The sequence below is a fragment of the Ciconia boyciana genome, chromosome 18, assembly GCF_034638445.1.
Source record: "Ciconia boyciana chromosome 18, ASM3463844v1, whole genome shotgun sequence".
NCBI classification, from domain to species: Eukaryota; Metazoa; Chordata; class Aves; order Ciconiiformes; family Ciconiidae; genus Ciconia; species Ciconia boyciana.
In genome coordinates this window covers 2,025,882-2,051,699 of record NC_132951.1, presented here as the reverse complement: position 1 = coordinate 2,051,699, position 25,818 = coordinate 2,025,882, and the positions used below count along the sequence as shown (strand labels likewise).

At 40.4% G+C, this 25,818-nt stretch overlaps 1 protein-coding gene and 1 long non-coding RNA gene across 16 annotated transcripts in view; one reads left to right on the top strand and one right to left on the bottom strand.

The window, feature by feature from the left end:
* The window catches only part of LOC140661162 (uncharacterized), a 31,679-nt gene extending 21,464 nt beyond the window's left edge, over positions 1-10,215 (top strand). The window contains exon 4 of the long non-coding RNA XR_012045636.1: positions 9,405-10,215. This is a non-coding gene — a long non-coding RNA (uncharacterized lncRNA). The remainder of the gene's footprint in view (positions 1-9,404) is intronic.
* The window catches only part of STRBP (spermatid perinuclear RNA binding protein), an 86,638-nt gene that overhangs the window by 33,015 nt on the left and 27,805 nt on the right, over positions 1-25,818 (bottom strand). For 6 of the 15 annotated variants that reach the window (XR_012045634.1, XM_072882866.1, XM_072882858.1 and 3 more), the window contains exons 3-15: positions 23,632-23,849; positions 19,051-19,216; positions 16,199-16,343; positions 10,536-10,630; positions 10,026-10,121; positions 9,173-9,284; positions 8,465-8,562; positions 7,871-7,982; positions 7,039-7,164; positions 5,992-6,191; positions 3,524-3,682; positions 1,233-1,367; positions 180-320 (exon numbers count right to left, since the gene is read on the bottom strand). Coding sequence is in view for 14 of the 15 variants with exons in the window: in XM_072882866.1 (XP_072738967.1) it covers positions 180-320; positions 1,233-1,367; positions 3,524-3,682; positions 5,992-6,191; positions 7,039-7,164; positions 7,871-7,982; positions 8,465-8,562; positions 9,173-9,284; positions 10,026-10,121; positions 10,536-10,630; positions 16,199-16,343; positions 19,051-19,216; positions 23,632-23,849 (1,803 nt within the window). In the remaining variant the exon portion in view is untranslated. The remainder of the gene's footprint in view (positions 1-179; positions 321-1,232; positions 1,368-3,523; positions 3,683-5,991; positions 6,192-7,038; positions 7,165-7,870; positions 7,983-8,464; positions 8,563-9,172; positions 9,285-10,025; positions 10,122-10,535; positions 10,631-16,198; positions 16,344-19,050; positions 19,217-23,631; positions 23,850-25,818) is intronic. The other 9 variants (XM_072882856.1, XM_072882862.1, XM_072882853.1 and 6 more) reach the window with 3 other exon arrangements.

The window sequence follows — 25,818 nt, the reverse complement described above, 5'->3', positions numbered from 1 at the left end:
ACTATCAGATTATATTGTTGTACTACAATAATTATTATAGAAGAATGAAAATAGAAACCTTACACGTGTGCATAAAACAAAAGACTGAAATCAGTTGCTTCCTGTAGAAGTTCCTGTATCAAAAAACAACCCAGAGCTGTGATAACAGAGCGGTCCAAAAAGCAAATAAAAATTCTTACCTGAGGAAGAATCTTCTTTTTCTTGTTGTTTGCTGCATTAGGCCCAGAAAACAGTTTTTCAAGTGCTGCTAATGCAGCACTTGCTTTTGCTACTTTCTTATTTGGGCCTGCACCTCTGAACTTCTGCCCATCTACTTCTACCTGGAAATTGAGACATGAGTTTATGCCTAGTATTCATCCTTGGGAATACCATGCTGCACCCACTCATCATGATGTGCCATCCATAAAGAACTTCAATAGTAAAAAAAAAAAAAATCCTCAGTGCTTTATGTGACAAATTTCTATTGCTTCTAGATTATGAAGCTGATAAAGAATACCTAAGTGATCCTGTGAACCATTGTATCGCAGATATTAGGAATGTGGAAACTACAAGTGCAATTCAAAGAGGACCAGTATATCTATTTGATACTGAACTCAGCCAACATGCTTGAGCTTCTCAACACATGAATGATATTGCTAGGAAACGGGTTTTAGGAATCATTTGAGGCTCCCCTCATCTTTAGCAATGCCTTATATACCAACAACTTTGCCTACACTATACATACACTGTTTAACTGGGATGCTACCTCATACCACTTTAGAACCCAGTGCTCCTTCAGAGATAGCACAAGTAGATGAAGATATCAAATGAGTTTACCCTCAGCTACAGTCATTCCAAATACCCCTGGTAAGCTGGCAGTAGGAGATTCAAATCGGGTCACCGACGTGGGGTTACCAGGTATGTTTGCAAAATTTGCAAATCGGGTATTTTTGTCAAGCTGTGGACCTTCTACTTCTCTCCTCCTCCTCATGTCAAGACACAATGTAGTTTGGGGCTGTCAGAATCCAGTTTTAATTCTCATGGTATTTTCCTAAAGTATAGACATTCCTTTCTCCAGTCTAATCATCACAGCAGCAGTAAGAGGTACAAAAACCTGAAAACATCACCACCACACATGTGCACCGCAAAAAGCAAAATACAAAAAAAATCTGATCTTTAGCAGCAAGCAACTCCAAAGACTGAAGCACTGTTATTAAAACCACCTACCAACTCTGTAACTCTGCTTCACTCACCTCCATCACAAAGCGCTTGTCATGGCTTCCACCTGTTTCAGAGATGAGCTCATACTTCAGACCTCTTCTTTTTTCATTGAGCTCCATCACCGGGTTTTTGCCACTTGCTGTGAGTATAGGACCCTGAGTTCTTACCTAGAGAGACATTTATGGTGTTGCGTTACAGCCTTTCTCTCTTCAAAAGGCAGACAAACATCTACAGCATTGTGGCTTACAGTGCCACACAGCCAGCCATGTAGAGAATGCCAGCATTATCACTGTGTCAAGCCTCTGCAACAGCTTGTTCTTCCCAACACATAGATCTCAGCAGGCTTCCCAGGAATGGACCTGTATCAAAGATGACACTGCCTTGGCTTCAGTATAACATCATGCTGCACTAGAACAGCAGACAGAAAGTCTCTTCCCTAAAGAATGGCAGGGGGACAAACAATACTGTAAAAGAAGTCACACCCTCTTTATTTCTGTTGGTGAGAGCTACCGTCCTTGTAGCCTGGTCTGGTGTCTACACAAACTGAACGCTATACCAGCTGCACTTGGAATTTCAACCCTGAAGGTATCCAAAGCTGAAGCTAAGGCCATGGTGTCAAATTCCTTGAAATCCTTTATCACTGAAAGGAGAGATTAGCCTTCCCAACCTTGCACACATCTCTGCTGCTCAATCTAATTACGTCCTGGCGCTACTGAGCTCTGACTGAAGAAGTCTTGTATCCCAGGTCACATGTTTCACCAGAAATATCTGTAACTGTTCGGAAAGCAAGGAAGGTAAAGCTGAGATCTCGGTGCCCCAGCATACCAGCCTGCATTAGAGTGTGCTCAGCTACAGATACAAACAACTGCTCACTAATGAAGAAAAAGATGATTAAGGGATCAAAACAATGTTTTCCAAAGCAACTTCTTATTTTGGATAAAGATCGGGAGTCCTAGTACCAGGACCTGCCCTTTGAAAGTAAAGTGTCTCAAAAGTGTCAACATGGAAACCCAAAGTCATGTAGCTTGGGAAATATCTTGGTCATCTTAAAATATTACCCACTTCTGTGATAAAATATAATAAATTTTAAAGGAAAATTAACAGGTCAGTTTGTTGAGTATAAAATACCCCCATTTCCTTTCCCTGGAAATGTCTCAGTGGACTAAGTATATGTGTGAATTGAGTTGCCCGTGATTACACACTGTCTGGAAATTAAGTGGCTTCCAACTGAAGAAATTCATGTTTTAACACCTTGGTAAGTATTTGAAGAACAGAACAATTACTTATATTTACAACACAAACCACCCATAGTTCTGGAAAAAAGCATTATAACGAAAAAGCAAGCAGGGATCTACAGTGGTTTATCAGTACAGCCTCCAGAGAGCTTGCCACAGAGCTATCAGGCAGTCAAACAAAGATACAAATTAAAGCTGTTACTCAGTCTTTACACAGGACGCTTCTCCAAAATCCCTGGTGGCAATTACAAACAGTGGTCAAGGAAACCAGGAAGAGAAGGGTGAAAGGGATGACATCTAAGCATGAGTTTAAAATCTCCTGGTTTATCAATAGTGAAAAGAAACAAATACCAGAAATACTTCAAGAAAATACCTAATTAATGTACTACAGATCTGTCACAGCTTGATTCCTGGGGACATTCAGCCAAAGTTACTAAAGTTACTGGAATTTTGTCCTTTGAGGAATACTCTTATTTCCCACAACTTCAGTGAGAAAACAAGCACAGTATGCTCCTTATAGCACCTGACTTCAGCTACAAGTGCCAAAGTTAAAGTACATTATATTGAAACTGGAGCATTTTCAATGCAGCATTTTCTAGTCCATTCAATATGCATAGAGGTATTAGGTTTTACATTTCTTAACATCTCCTAATGAATTTTCATATTTTCATTGGTCTTCATGTGTATCAGTTTAAAATACTGTCTATGTAAGTACACCTTTTTGACAAACCCACTATTGTGAAATTTGCATTACTAAAGCCCAAAGGCACCAAACAAGACGGAGCTGTCCCAATCACAAGGCCATATGTAAGCTAAGTAGAAGAGACAACACCTGTCTCAAAGAGTTCATGGTCTTATGAGGACAAGATGGCTACCCCACCTTAAACTTGAGGAAAGGAGGCACAAAGATCAGTTATTTGTCCACAGTGACACAAAGCCTATGGCAGATCCGAGACTGGAAACTCTCTCTTAATTCCTCATCCACCACCCTAACTAAAACGCCATCCTCTTCTGGGAGAAAAGAAAAAAAACACAAAAACCAAAACCCACACCTCTCCATCACTTGTACTTTTTAATGCGATACTCACCTCTAGGGTAGCGGAGGTGTCAGCTGTGGAATTTCCAGTATTATTGCTTGAGATTGAAGACATTGTTTCATTTTTACCTTCAGTATCTGATTTTTCATCAGAACTCATACACTCCACATCCGCATCAAAACCAGTTGGATACCCCATCGCTTGTAAAACCTACAACAAAGCCACATGAAATGAACTGTAAAATAGGTGGCAGTACAGAAACAAATACAAAGCTGACCACAACGCAAAAGAATGTCCACCATACACTTAATAAAGGCAGATTGCTTAGAAATACATTTTCTTCTGTGTTGAAATGGAGAAAAACACAATGGGGAAAATAGTTCCAGGTTTCCAGAAGTGGAATCAACACAAACAGAATTTTAGTCTCAAAGATAGCAATTACTCATGAGCGTCATTCATCATCTCGAGAATTCCTTGTGAAATAGTAGATTAAAATTCAGAAGTGTATTCACTGCATGACATTGCTTAACAGTATGATAAAGGAGATTGTTTTGCACACCATTTTCCCCCTCTCTCTGTGTATATGGACAGATGAAGAGATTGACTGTAGGGCAAACAAACAGTCTGATGAGAATTAAAGCACTGTACTTCTACAAGATGGTACTTCTGGAGTTTCCTAGGACACCGCAGGTGACAGCCAGTAGGTACCCAAGTGGTACACAAAACATGTCCCTGAAGCTAGACGATGGATACCACCTCCCTTGCTTGCATCTTTCAGGAACACCAGAGGGTAGATGCTTCCAAAGCAGGTGTACAGGGAGCAAATTCCTGTATCAAGATGTGAGGTGAAGGAACACCCGGCTAGCAGAGGAACAAACTGTCTGCAGTAAGCCTGCCTCTTGGTGAGCCACGTCACAACTTCCAAGCTTTCTCCATGCTGCTTACAACCAGCAGCTGTACAGCAAATGAAATTTGACTGATCAAGGTACTATTCACTTCCTTCAAAAACATCCTCCACCAGCAAGGCCAGCCTCTCCTTTAACCAGCTACCTAACCTAGTTGTACGGAGGTACCAGACACAGGCCCAAAAGAACCTGAAAAGAACTTGAAGCTCCACTGAAAATTTAGTCCCAAGAACAAAGTTTGCAAAAATCACTATGTTCCAACACTGAATTAAGAACTGCATGAGTAACTCCAGGCTCAGCTCCCATACAGTCGTGGTACATTTGGCTGCATTTTCAGAGCTTCTAAATTTTAAAAAGGTCAGATCTAGAAACTGAAATGGTCACATTATTCCCTCTTACAAGTCTGGGAAAGCAGGCCCCGGATCTGCTAGGAAAAAAAAAAGAAGAAAAAAAAAAAGCTAGTCTCTACCACACCACCCATTTCCTCTTGGCTTGAATCATGGATGTTTTGAAGTGTAGCCCAGGATTTGTATATGTGTAAATTTAGAGAAAACAGAGCTGGGTAGGCACCAGCACAGCTCTGGCTGACGCAGAGAGGTTCAAGGGCAGAGAAGTCACAGCTTTTCAGGGCAAGTTTCCTTTTTGTTAAAACAACTGCAGGGAGGGGGAGGGACACACATGCAGAGAGCTACTTTTCCTGGAGGAACAAGACATTCCCTCAGATACTTCTGGACACTTTGAACTTGAAAGCACATGGGACAATGGGATTTTCAAAACTGAAATCAAAGGAAAGCAGAGAAAGTTGCCAGATGAAGCTTCTGAAAAGGAAATTCTTGTTCAAAACAAAATGAAGCACAGAATGACAGATGGGCTTGTTCCTATCAGAAGTGCAGTTCTATTAAAAGAGGTTCTGTTTCACATGAACTGTCTGTAGGAAACTTTTATTTCTTCCCAGAAACCCAGCAGGCTCGGTCTGCTTTAGCAGTTTGGACTGTCCTCATGCAATACAACAAGAACGTTCATGTTACGTGTTCCAGTCTATCCCTGCTTTACAGACCTAAGCTCTGCCATGTACAGCACCTACAAGAAGCAACAGTAGGTTGAGTAGTACCTGAATGATACTAGTCTCTTACTGAAAAATTGACTGGAAACCAATTGTTCCTGTACACTGTTTATCCCAGTGCACAAAGGTACTCTTCAGACACTGGAGATGGGAAACAACTCCATGTTTCCAGGAGCTCACAACCCAGGAATGGACACAGAGAGGAAAGGGGAGAAAGAGGAGCCACCGACATGCGGTTTTCAAACCAAGAGGAGGAAGGAGTAGAACAGAACAAAACTGAACCCCTCCAGTCCAGAACTTAAACACCGCATTCAGATTGAATTGATTGAGGTAAACACCTGCAGAGCCCTGGGAAGTTCTCCCTCCCCACTGCTAGTATAAAACTAGTGATGCTTTTTGAACCATGCCCAGCTGTGCTTAGACTACATAGGTAGTAGCTCAGCTTCATCCAAATTTTTTTAATTTTGAGGTTGCATATTACTAGTTCTAACCATATTTCATACTCTATGTTCCAAGATCTGGGGTTAGCAGATTACTTCAGGCTGCCTTACCTTCACTGCCACATGGAGCTTGGCTGTTTTCTTAGAAGGTCCTGATGCTTCATATGTCGTACCATCAACATCTACAGACATTGTGAAGACTGGGGCATGGACTGGACCAGACTGTGACAGCAGCTTATACTGAAGCCCTGGCCTGATTTGGTTCAGCCTCATCAGAGCATTCATGAGATCTATTGCTTTACTATCTAGTACTAGTACAAGATAGTAGAAAGGGGAGGGGGAAGGGAAAATGAACAAAACAAGATGAAGAGAAAAATGAAACAGTTTGCATTTCAGTGCCTTCTGTCTGTATAAAGGAGCAAAACAACCCCTCAGCCTCTCAGAGGTTGAGGATAGCCATAACGCTGTTAAGTCTGTAATAAGCCATTCTACTTTTGGGTAACAACTATAATTACCCATTTTTTAAATATTGTTAACACAATTCTTTTGCAGCTAGCTATATTATTCCGGGCTGCTATAAAAGGAGTGACAACATTTGTAGGTAGTGAGGAACCAGATCCAGAACTGGCACCAAAGTAGCACAATGAAAATAGCCCCCAGAACTGACTGGATCCCAGTGATGCCAAGAGACTTCTCGTCTGTGCATATATGCAATGTCAATGTTTTGCAGATTAAGCATTTTATTTTTCTTGTGGGAGGTCTTGAAAGACCAACGTCTAGCTGAAAAAGAGGAAGAATGCAAAACAGCAAATCTTCACGCAGCAAAGTCACTGCAGTATTTTGAAAAAAAAAAAAACAAACCCCACAGTACAGGGACATATCAATAAAATACCTCAGCTGCATGGGCAACTTAAATTCTACTGTAACTTGATGGGTAATCCCATTTAAAATGCAAATCATTCAGTTAGTAAAACATGTCAGGGGAAATTCAGATGCACAGTAAGAGATGTGTTTGACATTCTGAACGTGGAGTGATAAACAACATTTTTTGCTCCAAAGACTTCTTCCTGTTGTCCATATCAACACAGAGAAGCTTTTAAACCAGCTCCCACTGTACAATCGATCTTTGAAAACAGAATGGAGAAATGTTGCACTTACTTTTCCTCAGATTACGCTTCATCTTTTTATTTGGATCTTTATCATCCCCAACATTATCTTCCAGTGGTCTCTTAAGAGCAGATGAGCCTGTACCTAGGGTATAAATTTCCTTGTAATATGGATATGCTATTAAAAAACAAAATTCCACAGCAGGAGTCTGATTAGTCCCTTACTGTTCCTTGCATGTTTATAGTGAAAAGTACGCAACCATCAGTCAAAGCTATCTTATTACTACGCATAAGCAAATATTAGCTTATTACTCGCTGTAGCACGCCATGCAAGATGTCCATTTCCAATACCAGGTGTGATATAAGTAGTGTAATTCTGCAGTGTTGTGTTTTACAGTTAGTCTAAGGCAAGAACTCTAGTAGTATTGTTTTTACAAAAAATATACACGGAAATTTATTTTTATTAGATGTATATTGTTTTCTAGGAAGAATTCTTGAGTAATTCTTATTACGGACACTCATTATCTGCTTTTTGACCAGTCTACAGTCTCTCCTTCCCCAGCATAAGAATCATAAACACTACTTTTACTCTTCAGACCCCAAAGGATTTTGTGCTTAAAGAAAATCATCGGCTATATTCTAGCTGTACTGCTGCTCCTCTGTTTGTACTTCTAGAGAACAGAACTTCCAGATTTTCTCCTAACAATGAAACATTTTAAAAAAAACCCCAAAACCAACCAAACAAACAACAAACTGCACACATTTAACAACAAAGAAAAGCCTTTACCTTGCATTCACAGCATATAATTCAGGAATTTCACCCATTCTAAATTAACCCCTAGTTTACTGCCCAATTAGTGATTTTTGGAGCAAACAATACCTACCTTCTTTGTCAGTTACTGACCAGGAATATTTCTGAAATGACTTATTCGATGGGAGGGGATCCATTTCCAAAACCTTATAGATCTGACCAAAGGCTGATAATCTGAGGGCATGCTATAAGGTGACAGTAGAAATGTAAGTTACATCACAGCACTACTTTACCTCGGTTGTCTAAGTTTCTAAATAAGTTTGTAGACACAAAACCACTTCTTCTATGAGAAGACAGCTTCTACAGCTATCTTCTGTGACAGCTGTAGAAAATGCCAATGTCTAAAAATTTAAAACTCATTAATTTCTATAATACGAAGTGCAGGGCACATTGACAGGGAGCCTGCTCAAGGGCTCTGTGCCAGAAGCACTTGAGGTGGGATGCAAGTGGTGCACAGACCTTAGACTGCCTTTTGTAAGGATTAGATTTTATACACATTTAACTCTTGCAGTCATGAACTATCATTTAATCTTTCCAGGGTAGTGCACCGGAAGAACTGTCAGGACTGCCATTAAAATAAGCTATCCTGGCAGAGAATAAATTGTATTCATGAGCTGAAATCTTCACTGTTGTAGTATCTAGCTCCTCAGACGTTCGAGTTTTCTACCTGAGCACTGTGCGTAATGGCTTCTTTTTGCTGAACTGTCATATAAGACAAAGCATCTGTTGGCTCTCGTTCACAGGGGTCATGCAGACCAGGGCCTCCTAGGAGGGAAAGAGGCAAAGCAGATTATTGAGAGTAAATGAGAAGCAACATGAAAATGGGGACTGATGGATATTGCAACAGCTAGTCTCAGTCTTCAGCAGAGTGGGAAGCGCACCTTTTCCAGTAAGGGATTCAAACATCAGACAAAGCAAGCTAACCCCAAGATTTTACTCCCTTGCAGTGATGGCCACAGAACGTATCAGGGTTAACACTGCTCATGTGTAATAGCGTGAACTAAAAGCAGTAGATTTAAAAAAAACCAAGTAATTTGGATAGATATGTAGATTTTGATGAATCTATAGAACACAGATGGTCATTAAGGCTATTTATTTGTTTGCAACCCCTTAATGAGATAGGGGTTAATTTATAAACAAACCTAACATTCCCCATTAACTTCTACTGCATTGGAAGTACTCATTCAAACCGTTACAACCATGCAACCTCCTTTTTTAAATTTTCTTTTAATTTTAAACAAGAAACCATTCATTTAGCTCCACTGCAGGTTAGGAATTCAAGGCAGGCATTTTTCATCTAATCATACAGCAACAGCAACACATTAAGGCTGTCTGATCAACCTTTTGTGTTCCTGAAGTTAATTTGGCCCCTTACCGGGAAGCAGAATTCCAGATGCCAAACACTCCATCACTCGTCGCAATGCTTCCCCAGCGCCCAAAGGTCTATTACAAGTACCTATAGATTTTTCACATATAAGCTCGAGTGGCTAGAAGACATTAAATTACGATTAGTATGGACACAAGGGTAACTGTAACTGCAGTTAAATATGGAGGGGTAGAGGGGAAGAATATTCACATCAGCTTACTTCATTTTTAATCCACTACAGGCCTAACTGACAGAGACATCCATCCCAGAGGACTGCTCATGGCCCGTGTATTTGTTCCCTGCTCTGAGTCACCTTTTGAGGAAACCAACTGCTCTCCATTAACTGCTCAGGAAGTCTAAAAGGAGAAGCCTTCTAAAGCCGAGTCATCTGAATATTCTCCTCTCAAAGGGTCACCAGTTCTACATGAGAGCAAACACTGCCTCCGCTGACCTACAAAGTGTTCCTCTCTGGCTATGCAGAGCACTTGGCCCTCCCCAAACCTGCTAACGTGAAATGGTATCCTCTGGTAAGAGCAGCACTGTCATGGTAGCAGGATATTTTTGAAAAGCTAAACTTGGAGGCAACAAGTAGGATTCCACTGCAAATCCCTGAGGATGTGCAAGGCCCACAACATTACGTCTCTTTCCGTGGTATCTGTACGTCTTACAGGCTGAACAAATACTTGCGTTCCCTTTCCCTCCTACAAGCGCTTTTCTACACAGGTAACAGCAGGGAGTAAAGGGAAGGAGGGTTTAAGGAGGAGTTTCCTACAATGCACAGTTTTCTCCAATCCGGACACTGCTACAATCCTCAAGAGATCTGAGACCTGACCTTGTGGACTTCAACTCTTTCTGTACTTACCCATCCTTTCAATGGTGCCCATGTGGGGACTCTGTTGCACAAATCCCGCAGAATACGAAGGACAATTACACATGATTTTAGTCCATTTGCCCTGGCCTAAAACAAACAAAATGATTCCAGTACACCTGCAGAAACCTGGCCTTCAATTTTGCTTTTCTTTTTAAATGCACAGAGTCCTGGGATACATTTTTTAATTATCGTTACTTAATACTTAATCAGCTTCATGCAAAATAAAAACAATTACATAAAAGTAAAATACTTCTATTTAGAGAGACATATAAAAAAGGAAGCAAAATGTCAAGATTGCTTTCGTAGCCTCATGACAACTCTAGACCAGCTGGCTGTCTACCTGTCACGTTTGCCCTTGTACAGTACAGCACTGAATTCGGAATTCTAGACCTTTGCTCTATTAGGGACTAGTCAGAAATTAAAGAGGCATTAAAATTAAAACTGTCTCAAATTAAACCTCGTAAGGCTACAATAACAACAAGGTAAGAACAAATAGCCAACCTGAAACCATTTGGCGTGCCGCAGAGACGCCAAGGCCTCCAGGCATTTCTGCCTGTCCAATAAGTCCGGAGGATCTTTCATCGCAACATTATCTACTGGTAAAAATGGGATAAAAAGAGACAGATACAATTTGACCAAGGGGTTTCTGTCACAATACAAAAAGAGCGGCAGCATCTCAATGAGATAATAAGACTCCCAGAATTTAAGTGCACTGTGTTATTTAATTTAAACAAGCCATTAAAGGTAGTAAATGTGCACATGTGCAACAGAAGCAAAGGCATTCACTCCTTGTAAAGTAACAGTAATAATAAAGATGGCCACTGCTACAGACAATCTGGGATCTTATTAAAAATGTAGAACACATTTCAGGGCAGAAAATAGCTATATAGCACTTTTTTTTTTTGGTTGTTGGGTTGTATTAGGCTTTTCTTTCCCCTCTTCTTTCCCTTCTTTGTGACTTTTATTCCAAGTGCACAGAAATGGCACAGAATTTCAGAGAGACAAGCTTCTTTTGACAAGAGGAAGATATTCTTGGGGGGTATAAAGAAAATTGTAATAGGTAGAAAGTGAAGTTATGTCCATGCAACTGTTGAGAATTCAAAAGAAAAACAATGAATATATTTGAAATACTATTGCATGAACAATACTAGCCAATATAATTCCATGAAAGAAATATATAAGAAATGCTAGTAAGGAATTTTACAGTTTGATTAGTCTTTCATGTAACCAGAACATATGAAAGAAGTGAGTAAGTCTAGTGACTTTCAGATTATTAACGTATTGGGGAGGTAATCCCCTCTTGTAAAAACCTCCTCTTCCCAACAGCAACTGACATCAACAGAGGAAATTCAAAGAAGGATTTGAGAGACAAGACACTGATATCTTCTGTGGAGGTTTACACTTTTTTCTTTTTTTTTCCCCGCCCTTTCTCTTTTTTTTATCCAGCATGAAAACTGCTTTTAGCAGTCACATCCAATTCTATATTGAGGGACATTACGCGTCAGTCCTTTCTTCCCTGATTTTTTTTTTTTTTTTAATCCTAAGGAGTTATTAGCATCCAGATTCTCTGGAAACTCTGTACAAATGACAGATTTTGCATATCTGTGAAATTAGGTCAAAAAGATTTTAGTTTTTAGCTGACATGAGAAGAACATATTGGAAGAACTAAACGAATTCATGGCTCAACTAAAACCTTGAATATGTTATCTTCCTATGAATACACAATTACTCTTTATTTCAAAATAATTAATTTGGAAATATAGTATTTTCATTATTCATAATGGTCAATTCTCCAGGTCTTGAGAGAGACCTATGCAGGTCTGAATGAAATACAATATCCATTCCAAACTGAAGACTATGCTAGATAAGCAAAATCCAGCAAGACATTTAAAATATGAGGACAAGTTAGGAGAAAAAAGTACCATCAGTTTGTAGTACAATTTTAGTAACATCTCAAAGTACGTTTTCATAGGTTACTTTGGATAGTATTGGTTGCACGTGCAATTGCATCTTTAATGTTAAAGTTGCTTCACCTCCTGTGCCATTCAATGGGAAAGTTACTCTGGTAAAAGCACATTATGTTATGATGGATAAAAGAGCCCAAAGCCAAAAAAAAAAAAAAGTGTAAAACTGAACAGAACCAGGTATCTTGTCTGACAGTTCATAGTTGCAGTTCGCACCTGCTAGCTCTGCTGTCAGCAGAAGACTTAAGTGCTATAAGCTTATTTTCTAACCCCAATGAACTTCGCAGCAGATATTTGCATTGTTTCTAACTGCCCTCATCAACAGTATTACAATAGTGGGATGAATCACTCCTCTTGCCTGTTTTCCAAATAAAAGCTGCAAAGTCTCAAGGCATTGGATTTCTATGAGCAGAAAAGGTCATTTTGGAACACCAGATTTGCTTCTCAATTTCCTTTGCAGTTTCATTATTTTCAGGAGTAACGTTTTGTGGCACACAATTACTAAATGTACGTCTATGTAGTTCTGTAAGAAAACTTTGCTGTGGACAATATAAACATCTGCTTAAAGCTCATGTATTGTATAAAACAACTACTGTCAATGAATGATCAGAATCTTATTTTAAAACGTTAGAAATGGCAAAGGTGACTGATTGCAAAATCATTAATTTTTGGCAATGAACTGGATCTTTAAATCCCTAGGGACTTTTACTTAGTATTGTACAAGGCTTTGCTAAAGTGCATTGCAGCCATTGACAACGTACATTAATTCTTCCTTTAAACTACAAAACATAAACAGAATATGTGTCATCTGTCATTCAGGTGAATGAAAAGGCTTTTCTAGTCTCATAAGATAATTTGTTTTCAACAAGTTAGAATCTTACTTCTTCCTACAGGATTAAGGCTCTTTCCAAAGGTCTAAATTACAAATATCTGGGAGAATTTTGCCAATCGCAAATTCAGCACTAGTGTCCTGAGCACCTTTCGCAGATGTTGCAGTCAGCCAGCTTTTGGGTGCAAGATTCTATTAAACAGAAAGATGAAGAGAACAGGCAGTGGAGAGGGCGAGCGGCTTGCAGCAGGCTCCCTTTCGACACCCTCAGGAGAATGGCATGTTTCTTCATGCTCTGCCAGTCAGGAAAGTGAGACCCAATCAAAATTTTCAAATGTGATTGCAAAGCTTTACTTTTTTTTCTTGTGGTTTTAACAAGGGCAATGATACAAGGAGTTTAACAAACAGTTAATAATAAAGCCCTGACATTAGCTCACACTATGCAACACAGAACCAATCCTTCAGTAATTCTCTCCCCACTTGCTGTATGTATTCTCTTCACACAGTAGCTGCCGGCTTCATTCATTTGCAGCCAGCCATACGAGGAGCGTTGTCTTCTCCGTAGAGGCAAGGTAAACCTGTGGCTTGTTGCCCCTTCAAAGGCACTCGGCACCTTTGGAGCATCACTGGCTGCGCCTGCCCAGCAAAGGCGGCAGCAGAGGCAGACTGTTTAGGCAGTAGTTGCTCACAGAGCAAGGCTGGTTTCAGCCCCACTGTGGTAAATGCACGTGTTTAATATTACATAAGCTTGTTGGTACTGTACGCTCAGTAACAACAACTGATTTGCAAGCTACAAGGTTCTGGTCTGGAAAGCCCAATTTATATTTGATGCTACGACTAAAAATTCAGTTTCTTAAGAAGTTTTAAAATTTAACTGATGCAAAATGCAGGAATTTTAGATGCTTGACTTCTCAACTCGACATGAGAAAGCAGAGCTTTATGGATAGCCATTTGTGAGAAACACTGAAATGCACACACACACTGGTCCACTATTTATTTTTGCTAACGAGCAGCAAAAACAAATAGGACGAACACCACGTCTTAAACATGAACACTTTTCCAAAGAGGTGGGGACTGAAGAGAAATCCAGGAATGTTTTTCGATACATTCTGACATCAGGGCATGAAGGCACACACAGCATTCCTACAGAACAAATGGGAGCACTGGTAACGAGGTCCGTTGTGCCTAACCTTGCCGGTTTGGTTAGAGGACAGATTAGTGCTAATCACACCGAACCCGAAACCTTGGTCAGTTTCGCGCAGCCTCCGCTCCCGGCAGCGGCGCCGGGGCAAACCGGCGCCAGCGCCTGGAACCCCGTGGCCCATCTTACATGTAAGATGAAAGGCAAGTTGACAAGCATTTTGAGCTCCTTCGTTCAAAAGAATGTACGGAATACACTCCAAACAGTTTTTAAAACTGCATAGAAAGGAGATTCGCATTTGGTTGGCATTATTCAGGAGTATTGAAAAAAATACAGCAGAACTTTCTTTGGGGATCAAGGTATTTTCTTTCACCAGACAGTTTCTCTGAGTATTTTCCCTTGATATTGGATATGAAACTTTTCTGGTCTGAATCTAAGTGAAAGTGACCTACATATGGTTAGAAATATTATGGAAAAAAGTATCCCTCCCGCCTTTCAGTTTACTTGGTGACATCTGCACGTTTCACATACCTTTGAAAAGGAACATGATAAATGTCTCTGTTCATTTGTGATGAATCAATGTCAAAGAACCTGAGCTTTAAAACAAGATCCATTACCCTATTAACTGTCCTCATCAGCTGTTTAGAAGTGACAGCATAACACCACTCTACGAGAGGTAGTGAAACCATTTTAAGTTTTTAAAAAAATTAGTACAGAATTTTGAAAATATTTTAAGATACTGAAAACAAAATAGAACACCTACATTTTAAATATAGGAAAGCATAAAAATTCAACTCCTCATTTAGTCCGAGATGAACTCAGGAGTCCCTAGAATTTACTGCGCAAGGGCACCACTTTTTGCAAGAAAATACTGGGACGGAAGCCCTTGTGCAAAACTGTGTCCCCTTGTGAGAATCTTGCAAATCCTTTACCATTACAATTTGTTCTGCACTTTGTGCTCTCTCTCACAAACGTGCATCAGCTGCAACAACTACAGGGCTGATCTCAGCATCTGATGGGAAGCTGAAGAACAACAAGTAATATGCAGTTTATTTTTAATGGTCTTGCAAAAGAGCGTGGTCACTAATTGGAGAATAAACAGACATTGCAATTAGGAAATCTTTGCCATTCATCTGTTTTGTAAGATTTTTTTCTGCATCCCACTGCTGCCAAAGTGTTGCATTTCATTTGCGAAGGGATCCTTCCTGCCATTGCCTCAAACAAAAACGAAGAGAAACTGACCAACATTTCTCATTGTGTCGGTATTTCATGTGGGAGAAGGGAGGAAGCAAAGGGCTTGTGGCAAGTCTAGAAATGGGAAGAGCGCGACAGGGAGTTCCCTAGCCCACATGGGCCCAGCTGCCTCAGTTGTCATGACAGAGAGTGGCCAGTTGGTCAAAGGTCTGACATCATCCAGTGGCAAAGTTTCTAGGGATAGGTTTGGGAAGCGGAAGCAGAAATTACTGGCAAGATTTTAAAAATAAAACAAAGTATGGCTACATTTGCTCTTCTCTATTGCTCCTGGTTTGTTTCCAACCTCGTTGATACTACCAGTCAACGTTCTGTTAACAAGGGGCAGATAACTACATTGGACATCACGCAGTTAGGGAGAAGGAACAGAAAGAAACTAAGTTACAGTCTTCTATATCTAGTTTGCTCTAAGGACATGAGGTACAATGTTCAATTCGGAAGCAAGAGTGCTGTATTATAGCACTGTAACTTCAACTGTATCCCAGTTCGGAAATTCTTAAAGCTAGAAACATACACATATGTATCATCAATTAATAAAAATTGAGGGCCAGCTTGACATACTTGCGAGCTTTGCAGGAGAGTTTTTTTTAATGTAAAAAGAGAAACAATTTTATGAGTTTTTCAAGATACTATGAACCAATCCCACTTGACTGACTTAATTTGAAAACAAGACTGTGCAGCGCTGGGGTGCTCAAGAATTAACTAGCAAGTCTGAAAGAAAGGAGAACTAAGACCTAATTGTATGTCAAAGTTAACACTGTAGCAATATTGCTTGCAAATGAAACCTATGCATATTTACATGAAAATTAAGTGACCATTGTCTTTTTAAGGCACAAATAATGTAACCTATTGTGGCAATAGCCAGTCTAGTTAGTACACGATGCAAAATTAAAAACCTACTTCCCAATTAACCCTGTGCTGCACAGTCAGGGCATTTAGATAGAACAGTCTTAAAAACAAGTTAAAACGCTCTGTGTACCTCCTTCCTTCTTCTCTGCTTCATCTCGAATGAGAGGGGATGTAAGTATCACCTTCAAAGTTAGCTTGGGCTCCTTTGTGTTACGAATAATAATAGCTGCCTCATTTACATGCTCCTCCACGAGATACTTCTCTTCTGTAAGTTTCTGAAAGTCACCAAGAAAGATTTCAAGAATCTCCCAATCAACTGAAAAACTGCAGAATCTCTATATGTGCACATGCCTCTTAACTAATGAGAAGCCTACAAGACATTGCAATAACAAATAAGGCCTTGCCTCCCTCATTAAAAACAAACAGAAAAAACCCAGTAACATGCTTAAGAAAAAGAAGGTCTGCAACAAATTTAATGAGAATACTAAGTAGTCCCACTGTATTATCACTTTTTTTTTTTTAAATGAAGACAGAAGCTGACTTTCATGGCTGCTAGTGTGCAAAATACCACCAGCAACATTTTTTCTTAGTAAGTACACACTTCTCCAGTAACGCTGCCTCTAAAGGTAAAAGCTCTCATATGCAGTACGACCAACACAGCCATAACTCAGTGCAGAGGGACGACAGATTCCAGCGCAGAAGCTGCACCAGCTCGCCTAGCCCATGTACCTGCCATGAGGTATGACCAAACATACCTTGGCCATCTCTTACCAAGCCTAAGATATCCTTCAGATGCCCTAGCAACAGAGATTTTGCCTCCTCTCCAAATAGTCTATTCTGATTCTTAGCCACACATATAATTTACATGACCTATTTTGCAATAGAATTGCCCCTTGCTACAGTTCCAATTACTTCTCATCGTACCTTTGGTAGCCACGCGAGATACTGAATCACTGTCCCTTTATAAATAACCATTAATGTCTTAAAACTTACACCTGCATTTGGTCTTGACTTTTTCCAAACCAGATAACTTTCATTACGTGGTTTTCTAGGTGCTCATTCTCACTCGTCTGATTTTCTCCAACTTGTCCGTCCATCTCTCTCACTCCCTTTCCACACAGCACTTGAAACTGGACGCAAGACCCCACTGTCACCCACTTCATCCATTAACACCAGCCCCAGGAGAGATCCCTGACAACGCCTGGAAAACCTGACCTTCCTCTCCTGACAGCACACCAATAAATAGAGTGTTCTTTAAATTGTTTTCACTAAACTCTGTATTTCTTGCTTAGATTTCTTTCATAGATAATACCACAAACTGCCTTGTAATTTGTTGCATTACCGTGCATTGTGTCAGAGTTATCTCAAGTGATCTGTACCTGCAGGTCTTTCGGTAGTCCTTTGGGACCTCTCTCAACCTCCAAAGTGCAAAGATAACCACAGACGGTTCAGAGTCCTAAAGCTATTCCTTGTGTTAGTGCGCTTGTTTCAGCAAGACCATACGGTTAGAACATACCTAACATATATTCTAACTTCCTTCCTTGTTGCAACCTGCACTCCTCCAGCTCCTTTATTGTTGGGATGAAAATGTTTACGCATCTGCTCACTACTAGCCTTCAAAGCAGAAGCTGTTAACATCTCTGCATCTCATTTCCTCTTGTTGTCCACTAATGGGCCTACCCCTTCCTTCTCCCTCCCGCATCTGATGCGTCTGCAGAACCTCTCATTGTCTTTTATGCCCATGACAGTTGTAGCTTGTTTCATGAGTGAGATTCCTCTTGCCTCATGTTTTCCATAATCCCTTCCCTCACAATGCTTCCCCATAGGATCTTACCTAGTTGTCCCTTGAATTTATTGCAGTCTTCGCATCTTTTAATTACGTCTGTGCTGCCATTCTCACTTTTTTTGAAGCATATGCTAACTTTTCTTACCACTTTCAACCCTTCTCATCTCATGCCTCACTACAAACAAGTGAAATTTACTCTTTACTACTTGATACATCCCTATAATTTTCAAACAAGTAAAATATACTCTTTACTGCTCAATAGTTCCTTAGCATTTTCAGCTATGGATAGAGCCACATCTGCGGGCACATTACCTCATTAAAACAAGCCCTTTATGTGAACAAATGAACAGCGAGAACAAACAGCTGTCAAGAATGGTAAAACACATACTGTCTGCGTGGAAATAAACACAAGGCAGAAAAGCAGACCAGGAGAAAAGCAGATCAAGTTTGGACATAGTCTGGAGAGAGGCGCTTGCAGTGGAATACTTCAGGGAACAGTTTCTCGGCAACAGTGTATGTCAGTCTGGAAGCTGGACTGATTATTCAGACTCAGAACTCTGTCCAAAAGGTATTATCCCTAGTTGCTTTAAAGAGACCAATATTAGCTGCAAGCACTGCCTACTGGATGCCAACATCAGAATTAAATAGCCATAAATAAAAAGAATTATGAGCTCATGATTAACATGAGCTAAAATGACTGGCCACCTAAAGTGACTTGTTCTCACTTCAGAAGTACAGAGGCCTTTATCTCGGAACAGCCCAAGCAAAGCAAAGCAGCTGCAATGTCGAACTTAAGGCTCAGGCAGGGGACAGGGGACAACAATACAGACCCATTCACATGCTCAAGCAGGGAAGATTTCTGGGACTGCAATTTAGCTCATGTTAGTGGTTGGACCAGAGAGCAAAAATCAGCTGGGTTAGTTACCAAATAGAAAGGTTAGCTGTCATCATAGGAAAACTGACATCACAAATAGGGATTAGGCAACGACAGGAATATGACGTTAAATTTTGTGAATAGCTACTTCATGTCACCACATTAAAACGTGTCACACACCCTAGATGTCATCCTAGATTCAAAGCGTATTTCTTTAATCTCTATCACTTGTCTTTTTTCCTGGAACAAATTCCAGCCTTTACCCAGGTACACCGTGCAGTGCTATCAGCCACTGTTAGAGGACTACCCTGAATTAACTCACCTGAATTTGAGCTGGGAGATTGTCTTTAACTATACATAACAAGGTCTTTGTGGGTTTTTCTTTGCACATGAGAACCAGCTCCAGATCCATATCATCTTTTATCAGCAAGCCCTTCGCAACCAAGCCAATTCTCATAACACCACACAACGTCCGACCACCTTGATCCCTGGAAATGAAACAATTTGGAGTAATTAAAATGGTATTTTCACACATTCAAAATACTTGTATTATCCTATCACAGTGAGGAGATAAACGGATGGGACTGATGACTGTGAAGTGGCGTATCACTGATCAGAAAATGAAAAGTGTAGACTTTTTATGCAAGTAGCTCCTATGAAAAAATTAATTAACTGAAGCACTGGTTTGCGATTCACACGAACGCAGAAGTTGCCTAGCTCAAGTCACAAAGCTTCACAAAGCTCAAAAAAGCCCAAATTCACTATCTGCAGATCTACCAAAATAATTAGTAGAATAATTAATCTAGAGGAGCTCTCTGACAGAAATCCTGTTTTCAGAAGTGATCCGAGTTGTCTTTTAGTGACACTCCAACTTTAAACACAGCCACACACCTTTTCAATGTTTCTTTCAGTTGATCCAGGCATTCAAATCTCTATCTTTATAATTGTACAACCAACTTCTGAAGTTTTAGCCCGTACTACAAACCGACATTTCAGGAAAGCTTCTAATTTCAAAAAGTCTTCCAGGCACAATTCCTTCGATAAGTCTTACCACTGAAACCTACAGGAATAGAGGTCTGACTACTAGTTTTTACTCTCCAGCTAAAGTTTAGGGGAACATTTAAGAGCCACAGTAAACATAACTTTCAAAGCAACATAAGAACACTTTAGTTTTGAATACTGAGAGAAAGACTGCAACAAAAAACAGTTTAGTAGACTAGGATTGCTTAAAAACATCAAGAAAAATGCAAGAAATGCATCTTTGACAGTTCAACACCAGCTATTGCCACACGATGCATCTCACTAGTGGCACATCACCGTTATAAAACCTGCAGAAAGCACGTAATCAGTAAAGGTGGTTAAACCACCTCAGCCAGAAAGGCAGCATCCCTGCTTACAGCATTCCTACCATCCAGAGGGATGGACTGGACATAAACCAAACCTCCCCCCCCCCAACAAACCAAAAAAACCCCAAACCAGTCACACTGTGACCGAAGGTCATCACATAGATCCTAAGTGTCCCTCAGAAGTATCTTCATCTAATAATTGTACTGTCTTTGTGTGTTTTAAATGGAAAGGCAGGAACAGGCACTTAAACAACGGACAGAAGAAAAGAAGGAATGACACAGAAAACACAGTGGCAATCTCAAACTAGTTACTATCCTTGGAATAGCCAGAAGCAAGCTAACAAAAACTGCTACAAAAGTCAACATCATCTCAACTGCCACCCTGGAACTATGCCACTTTAACAGTACCTGGATGCAAACCTGTGAGAAAACACCAAACAACTCCTTTAGATATGGTCTGTAACTAGCATAAAGATTTTTCAAGTTATGTATTTTTCTACAATGTAAGCCCCTTTTAGCTTGTGAAGTGATTAGTAAAATAATTTGTCCCAAACAAATGCATAAATACACAAACTATTCTATATAAATAATACACTGATGTTTACAAAAACTGTACTCTAAATTTATAACAGAGCACAAGTATGAAAAATCCTGCACACACACACACGTGAAAGCAAGGCTGTCCAACTGTCTCAAAAGTATTTACTGCAGGCTTGGATTTTTTTAAGAAAAATCTATTTTTTTTAAGAATCCATTCTGCACCCATTTTACCTGCATCAGAAGACACCTATAAATGTCGCCAGTAGTGCTGGGAAGTCACCAACAAAACATACAGCACACTGTGTATCAAGAAACTGTTCTTCAGCAAAACACTGAGCTTAAATACCTTCCTTGAGAAGATGACAAAACTTAATTGTCCATCTGTGGAGAAGCAGCCTATCAATCCACTACAATTATTCTCTGGTGTCAATATGATCATGGTCTCTTAAACCAATTTATATGTTAATTTATGTAAAAATATTCATGATTTTAAGTGTTTTGCTATTTCTATTTGAATACATTTCAAACCAAAAAAAGTGACATATCACAGCTCGGCCTTACACAAAAATGGCAGTGATCAGACTTGTGTCTGTTAAATATTTATTAGGGAACACAGAAAGCCACAGGCATCAAAATGAGGGACCATTTGTGTATTTACTTTTCCAAGGCCATCACACAATGGTCTTCATGCGGCTGCACATTTCCTATGTGGATCAGTGTATTCTGAGTAGGTGGTGCTGCATATAAACTTCACGCAGAGCAAGCAGTTTCTTTCAATAGTTCCCAAGCCCACAACCTGATCTTAGAGGTAATCAAAGACAAGCTTAAATGTTAAGAAAGAAACCTGTGGAAAAACACTACTAATGCTTGAGGAATTTTCTGTAGAATCCACAACACTGTTGGGAAACCAGATCAAGTCATGAATGCTTTCTGCTCCTCCCAGCCATACAAATTTCCTCAGTTAACAGAGCACGTTTCTTGTCTCTAAACTGAAGCACATCCAGACAGCGAGGTACAGCAGGGCTTCATACCTTATTTCCTGAATGCTACTCCAAAAATTTAGGAGACACTTGGAAATAACTAGGAACCACATTATTATGATAGACTAGGAAGCAATATTTCAATTCTGAATTTTCAGACATATGCCATTATGCATTTAGGAATAACTGATAAATACAATGGTGAACACTGTCTCTCATACTAAGCCAGTAAACTGTATTTTCAGTTTAAAAACCTGATCCAGTCTTCCTGATTTAGAGTTAGATCTTCCTCCATTACCTGCACTGAACTGTATCTTACTCCAGAAGTATACAAAGTACAGGGTCTGTATTTCCATCTGTTACTGCTAGAGTAGGCTATACTTCCACCATCCCAAAATGTAAACAACTTAATATATATTATTTACCAGGACACCAAATATTAAAAAAGGCCTCACAATAAACCTTTCATTGCCATAAAAGGTGTCAGAAAACAAATACATATGAAAAAGAATATACTTTATCGGTTTTAATATCAGAACTTCCTGGGCAAAGCCCATGTAGCAGCAGACTTTCTTAATATTCCATGCATCATCAGAAAGGAAATGGCAAGAGTTCTTTGACTACATCTCTAGTGCAGGTTACGCTACAGATGTAACCAGATTAAGTCCCAAGAAGTTCAGTGGAGAAGCGTTATATCACAGGAAGAGCTGAGAACTGGAAGTCGAGTTTGTCAAGTCATGACAAATTGGCTGTTGGTCTCCTGGTGCTTCACCTCCTCATCTGTAACCTGGATACTTACCCGAGTTGGAGAGCATGCGAAACGTTATCCAGAAAGCACTGAAGAGCCAGCAGTGCCCAAGATAAAAAGTTTTACACTAAGAAACTTAAAAAAAAAAAAAAAAGAAAAAAAGCAAGCCAGTTGTTCCTGCTTCTTCCTCTACTACTGGAGTTATGCTAGAACAACAAAACTAGGCACCCTGTCAGGGAGTAGACTGGGACATAGGGCACACAGATGCTTCACTCAGTAGAGAACTACACAATTGTGCTGGTTTTGGCTGGGATAGAGTTAATTTTCTTTATAGTTGCTAGTATGGGGCTGTGCTTTGGATTTGTGCTGGAAACAGTGTTGATAACCCGTGGGTGTGTTCGTCCCTGCTGAGCAGTGCTGACACGCAGTCAAGGCCTTTTCTGCCCTCACCCCACCCCACCAGCGAGGGGGCTGGGGGGCACAAGGGGCTGGGAGGGGACACGGCTGGGAGAGCTGACCCCAGCTGCCCAGAGGGCTGTCCCACACCATAGGGCGTCACGCTCGGCGTATAAAGCTGGGGCGTTTGGAGCGATGGCGTTTGTGTTCCCACGTCACCGTTACGCGTGATGGAGCCCTGCTGTCCTGGAGATGGCTGAACACCTGCCTGCCATGGGAAGGAGTGAATGGATTCCTTGCTTTGCTTTGCTTGCGTGCGCGGCTTTTGCTTTCCCTGTTAAACTGTCTTTATCTCAACCCAGGAGTTTTCTCACTTTTACCCTTCCCATTCTCTCCCCCATCCCACCCGGGGGGGAGTGAGCGAGCGGCTGGGTGGGGCTGAGTTGCCTGTTGCAGTTTAACTGCAACAATAATAGAAGGTAATGGATCCTTAGAAAAGTTAGTTTGCTGGATAAACAATAGAATGTTATAAAAATATTTTTTGTGTGTCTTAAACTGAAGGAGCCCCTAAGCTACATGGCTGTGAATTTGCATGTGTGTGTTACAGGGACATAAATTCACTGATAATTGCTGAAAAGTTTGTCTGCTAAATGCAACTTCACAACATCACAGTAAAATAAGTAACGAAATAGAGCAACTGCTGCCCACATTGGGCTTATTACTATTCCCTCACTCACCCTATGTGCTCCCACCTCAAAAAGTCCAAATATATCCACTTCCTCCTATGAACATTCGTATGCAACAGAATCAAGTAACACTACGACTCTTATTTAGAAGGAAAGGAACCCATTCAGAGCAGTACAGTAACACATTATGAGGCTCAACTCACTCACTTGGCATTGCTTTCTGCAGCTTCCTCTTTTGCTTCCACATCACCCTCACATTTTGTGGACTTGTTCTTTTCATCCATCCAGTCAGAGACATGTTTAAGGGCACATTCTACTGTTGATACCATGTTCTGGACAGCTTCAAGTTCCTCTGGAGATGGATAAATGGTTGAATGTTTCACCATAACATGGCGGTCATCATTAGCAAAAGATCGGATAGATCTCTGTTATGAAGTGGGAAACAGGGGGGGGAAAAAAGAACAGAGTTATTGGATTATCAATAGAAGGACATTGCCTGAATGGGAATCCTCCCTGACAGACGTAGGAAAGTGTTTTATTATGACCATTGCTTATAATCATGCAGGAGTGACTTCTTATCTTTATTTAAATAAATTAAAAAAAGAAAGAAACCCAATACCAGTGCAAAATCAGCATTAAGCTGGTAAAACATGTAAGACCTTGGGCGGGTTTTATGGCACCTAGTATTTGATGCCTAAATTCAACTCTTCTAGAATCCTTTTATTGGCTACTAGGAGGAATAGGCACTTGTGGAGCACAGTTCATGTTTATGTCTACCAGGCACATCTGGAGCAGAGTTTGTCTACTTTAGGATGAGATAAATTGTGCTTTAGAGGTACATTTTGCCACCCACCCACATGTGACCTCAAAGCCTAGACTACCACATCAGATTAGCTGCTACAGACATCTAAAAATTAAGCAAGCTGAATTTCATCTTTTGTCTGCTATGTCCATTATAAGTGGAAGTTGTGACACTGCGTGTGCTAGCCACAAATCAGAAAAAGGGAGAACTTAGGTCTAGGACTAGACAAATCTCCATACTCCCATGTACAGCTACGATGGATACAAAGTAGGGTCAAGACCTGTAGTATGCATTACTCTGCTTGCAACGGCTAGAAATTGAGTTTCTACATCTTATCTCCTTTCATAACTTCCCCCGCCCTTTTCTTTTTTCTCATTTTCATTGGTTTTCTCACTTCTCCCTGCCCTCCCTCCCAAGCTTCTCTTTGAGAAGAGGGCATGATCTGGCTGGCTAAGTATAAGGTTAGAGTGCTGAAACAGGGGACCAAAAAACCCTGAGTTTCACTCCCAGCTTTGCAACAGACAATCCAGCATCTTGGGCAACTCATTTCACCATTAAGTGTCTCTGACTTCCCTCATCTTTGACTAGCTTGTTTATTTAGATTAAGCTTTCAAAGTCAGTGAGAAATCACTTAGGCCCTGATCTTGCCTGAAGGACCTACACCTCATGGAGATACAAGCTGTGAGCAATAGTCCTGAAAGAAAGAGGGGCTTCCCTACCCTGGAATACTTGCAGGAATTAAGGAGTTCCTAAATTCCAGCGATCTTTGTTGGCTTGTGTCAGCCTTCAGCAGCTGGAGAGCTCAGAGCAAAGAGAAAAGCCAGGGTCCTTATCCCAAAAGGTAACCTCATTTCAAGGTAGGGAAATCTAGAACATAAGTATTCCAGGGTGAGAGCTGACTGAGTAAAGCATGTAGAAAGGAGGGCAGACAAGGAGAACACAAAGAAGATTCCTGTTTTGTAAAAGGCATTTATAGTCTCCAAATACAACTGTGCATATTCTGGAAGTGCTGAGTGCAGCCGTCTCCTCAATTTATGCTAGAGACAATGGCAACACACCTTAGAACAAGACAATTAAATAGCCATTCCCTTATGGTTTTGTTACTGCTGCAGATGAAGTCATAGGCAATACATATTGCCGTGAGAAGCTTAGCAAACTGCACAGGGATTTACAAAGGCATGAATGAAGATGAGGATAGAGATAAACCAGTAAGAAAAGACAAAAATAATTTCTTAAAAAAAATTAAAGAATAGGAAGATATTAGAGTGCTAATTAAAAGAGTTTGCAGTGAAACTCAAAGTCCTGAGTCATATTGTTGAGGAAGGTAAACTTGAGTGGTTGGGTAACTTGTGCTAGGAAGCTACGGTTTGTCACACGCTATCCAGATGAGACTTGCTTGATCTAAACAGTGACCCGGACCAGCTGTGATCACAGCACAGACCTCTGGCAAGAGCAGCTCTAAGTCCTGCTCTCTACAGACACATCAATCACTGCTGAAAGCCTCCCAGAACTTGGAATCAGCCACCGAAAGTCTCTGTTCCTCCTACACATTAAATACCTTAAGTAGGTTTCATGTTCACCCCAACTTCATG